We start from the raw sequence: 3,184 nt of genomic DNA, 5'->3' as shown, positions 1-3,184 counted from the left end.
AAAAAAAGTAATAAGAAAAACGGGGTTTCATCTTTCGGGTTTCACGTCTAGACATTTTAAAGCATAGGCCTATTATGAAAAAATACTAGAATGTTCCATTTGTCTAATTTTAAAGAAAATTAACCCCACCCTATGCCATGAAAACATCAAGACGATCACAGCTGTTTCCTGTTGCTGAAAGACAAAGCTACAACCCCACTGTGACCCTGGGTTCGCCCTTTAAGTAAATCAGTCAAGCAGTTTGGAATGAGTCGGGGGAGGAGAGAGAGCTTTACTTTACTTTCACCCACAATCATCCACTCACTTACAGGTACCAAGCACACATCCCGGACTTTTGGGTGAGCCAGGATCTTCTGCTCCAGCCAACCTGGGTACACCAGGCAAGCCCCATAACTGATGACGTCATTATTCCGATCAATCACGTACAGGCTTCCCTTGTGGTCAAAGTAACCGTTGTCGTTGGTGTCGAACCAGCCGTCCTCTGAGAACTGGCCTGTCGTGGCGGGATCTTTCTCCTCCAGCTGGTTGAAGTAGCCGGAGAAGAGAGTCTTGCCTGGGAGACACGGATGAAACACAGACACACTTAGTAGCCAGTGCACATATACGACCGATTCGACGTACCATACGAGTCGATATAAGATTTGATTCGATACACGATCCGATTCCATATACGATCAATTCGACGTATAATTCGACGCACATCCGATTCGATATACGATCTTATTCGACATACGACCGTTTCGATATACGGTTCGATTCGAGACACGACTAAATTGCACTCGAGACCTTGAAAACCAAACGCGTATTATTTTGATGGGTTCTATTTGGGTTTTTCCTGAAAAATATAATATACTATCAACCACATTGGCACGTTTTTCTCATAGCATATTATTGATAATATTATATTATTAGCACACATCATGACACAGTACAAAAATATAGCAGAATAAACAAAGACACTTACCTACAGTAAAGCATTTTTCTTTACTATTTGACAAATCATTACCCGGATAACACAAACTCTGAGATTGTCGGCACATTGTTCTTTTGGAAGATAAGAAAGACGATGGGTTAAGTTTGTACATTACACATTTGACTCTTCATTACGGAAGATCGAGGTTCGAAACCAAAATCTGAGTGGAGGGGGGGGGGAGGAGGGAGGGGTTGTTTGTTTGTTGTTGTTGTTGTTTTTGTTTTTTGTTTGTTTTTGTTGTTGTTTTTGTTTTGTTGTTTGTTTTTGTTTTTGTTTTTAGTTTTTTGGGGGTCTTCTTCTTTGGCGTCTGTGACTTTACAGGATTGAAACACGAAGTCGGGGGCTCTGGTGGCCTAGAGGTTAAAGTATTCGCCCCTCATCCAGTAGGTCATGGGTTCGAATCCGGATAACGACGGAAATTTTTCTTCTCTTAAATTTTCTCCTCTCACATCCTTTCCTGGTCTATAACAATATTCTATCGTCTGCTTTCTCCTCCACTTTCTTCCCCCACCCCCTCACCTCCTTTGCCCCTCCTCTGGGCTCCTGGCTCTTTCTGCAGCCCTTCCACTGCTTCTCCCTGGCTCCTTTTTACTGCTGTCTTTTAGCCGCACCCCTGGTCTTATGGTAAGAAAGATCTACACCTTGCCTTCTCGGACAAGGGCGAAAAATCTCGGTGGTCCCGTGTGCAAGTTAAACACGTTAAAGTTAGAGATCCCTTGGTGGTCCAAAATCGATAAGAGGAGGCTTCGGCCGCCACCCGGCAAAATTCAAAATTTCCTACCAACTGAAAATGTTTGGTGTGTTTCGCGCGCTCATATGACCTTATGCAGTTGCCAGCGCCGAAAAACACTTACCAAAAAAACAAAAACTAACAAATAACAAAAAACACGACGTCTATAAAATCATATTTATGCTCCAACAAAGCCGTCTAACACTAACAAAAATAAAATAGTTCTATTTTTCTACAAGAGCAGCATAATAATATTATAGGTTCTGAAACTACTTTGTGCAGTCTTTTTTTTTTACCCTGCCCAATTCTATCATCTGGCGCTTTTGTGTTTAGTAATAACAACACAGTATGCAGCATTTTGGATTTTGAAATTAGCTGTAAGTCTTAGAGTAAACACACGTGAGAACGTTTTTTTAATATATATATACGTAAATGAATGAATACATCAATAAATAATATGTTACTTCACTCTTATAACGTTTATTGCTAAGTTTCACTTCTGAGTGCTGCCATAGCCCTAACTGGAGATTGTTACAGCAACTGGTTAGTAGTTAATTTATTAGGTCTTGTTATTCCTACATTCCTCAGCTCTTTCGAGTCGCAAGGTGGGCACCCTCTTTTCCGCTCCCTTTGTGCTGTCTTTTTCTCTCTCACCTTTGACCATGACGGTTCCCACCTTCCCCACGGCACACTCTTTCTCGTCCTTGTCGACCACCTGAAGGCTGAGGTAGTCCGCCACAGGGCCGCAGAAAAAGTCTTGTACCTCGTCCAGTTGTTCTTCTGGATAACCCAAAATGATAACAACAATGACAACGACAAAAAATTACCGTAACAATGACAATGACAATAACAATGACAATGACAATAACAATAACAATGACAATGACAACAATAATGACAATGACAACGACAATGACAATGACAATCTTTATTCATCTCGCACGGACTTGGTCGATAACAATGGCAGAGTGGGTGTTACAACAAAGGTTAGGTCCACTCATGTATATATGCACAGCGGGACAAGACATTAGTAATTTATACATGTCTCACGAGCTGAAGCGATCTGCTCCGTAAAACACGGACACACACATACACACATACACACACACACACACACACACACACACACACACACACACACACACACACACACACACACACACACACACACACACACATACACACACACATACACATACACACACACACACACACACACACACACACACTCTCTCTCTCTCTCTCTCTCACACACACACACACACACACACACACACACACACGCGCGCGCGCGTGTCAGTCTCACACGGAGTTGCTGTGTCATGTCGTCACTTCAAAATGACCTATTTCTATCTGATAATTTTGACCGTTTTGACTTACTTAGACTATATGGTCAGAAACCACATGTTCTGTTTCTTCTATTAAAATCGTGCGATTATTCATGATCGTTATCAAGATATTCAAAAATGAGATTCGAAAAA

The 3,184-nt window shown here is 41.6% G+C and overlaps 1 protein-coding gene across 1 annotated transcript in view; it reads right to left on the bottom strand.

The window, feature by feature from the left end:
• Positions 1 to 3,184, bottom strand: part of LOC106011302 (4-coumarate--CoA ligase 1) — an 8,762-nt gene that overhangs the window by 2,874 nt on the left and 2,704 nt on the right. Inside the window, exons 3-4 of the mRNA XM_013080456.1 lie at positions 2,358 to 2,483; positions 309 to 553 (exon numbers count right to left, since the gene is read on the bottom strand). Coding sequence (XP_012935910.1) covers positions 309 to 553; positions 2,358 to 2,483 — 371 coding nt within the window. The remainder of the gene's footprint in view (positions 1 to 308; positions 554 to 2,357; positions 2,484 to 3,184) is intronic.

The sequence above is a fragment of the Aplysia californica genome, unplaced genomic scaffold, assembly GCF_000002075.1.
Source record: "Aplysia californica isolate F4 #8 unplaced genomic scaffold, AplCal3.0 scaffold00005, whole genome shotgun sequence".
In the NCBI taxonomy this organism is placed as follows: domain Eukaryota; kingdom Metazoa; phylum Mollusca; class Gastropoda; order Aplysiida; family Aplysiidae; genus Aplysia; species Aplysia californica.
This window is presented reverse-complemented; position numbering and strand designations above follow the sequence as displayed.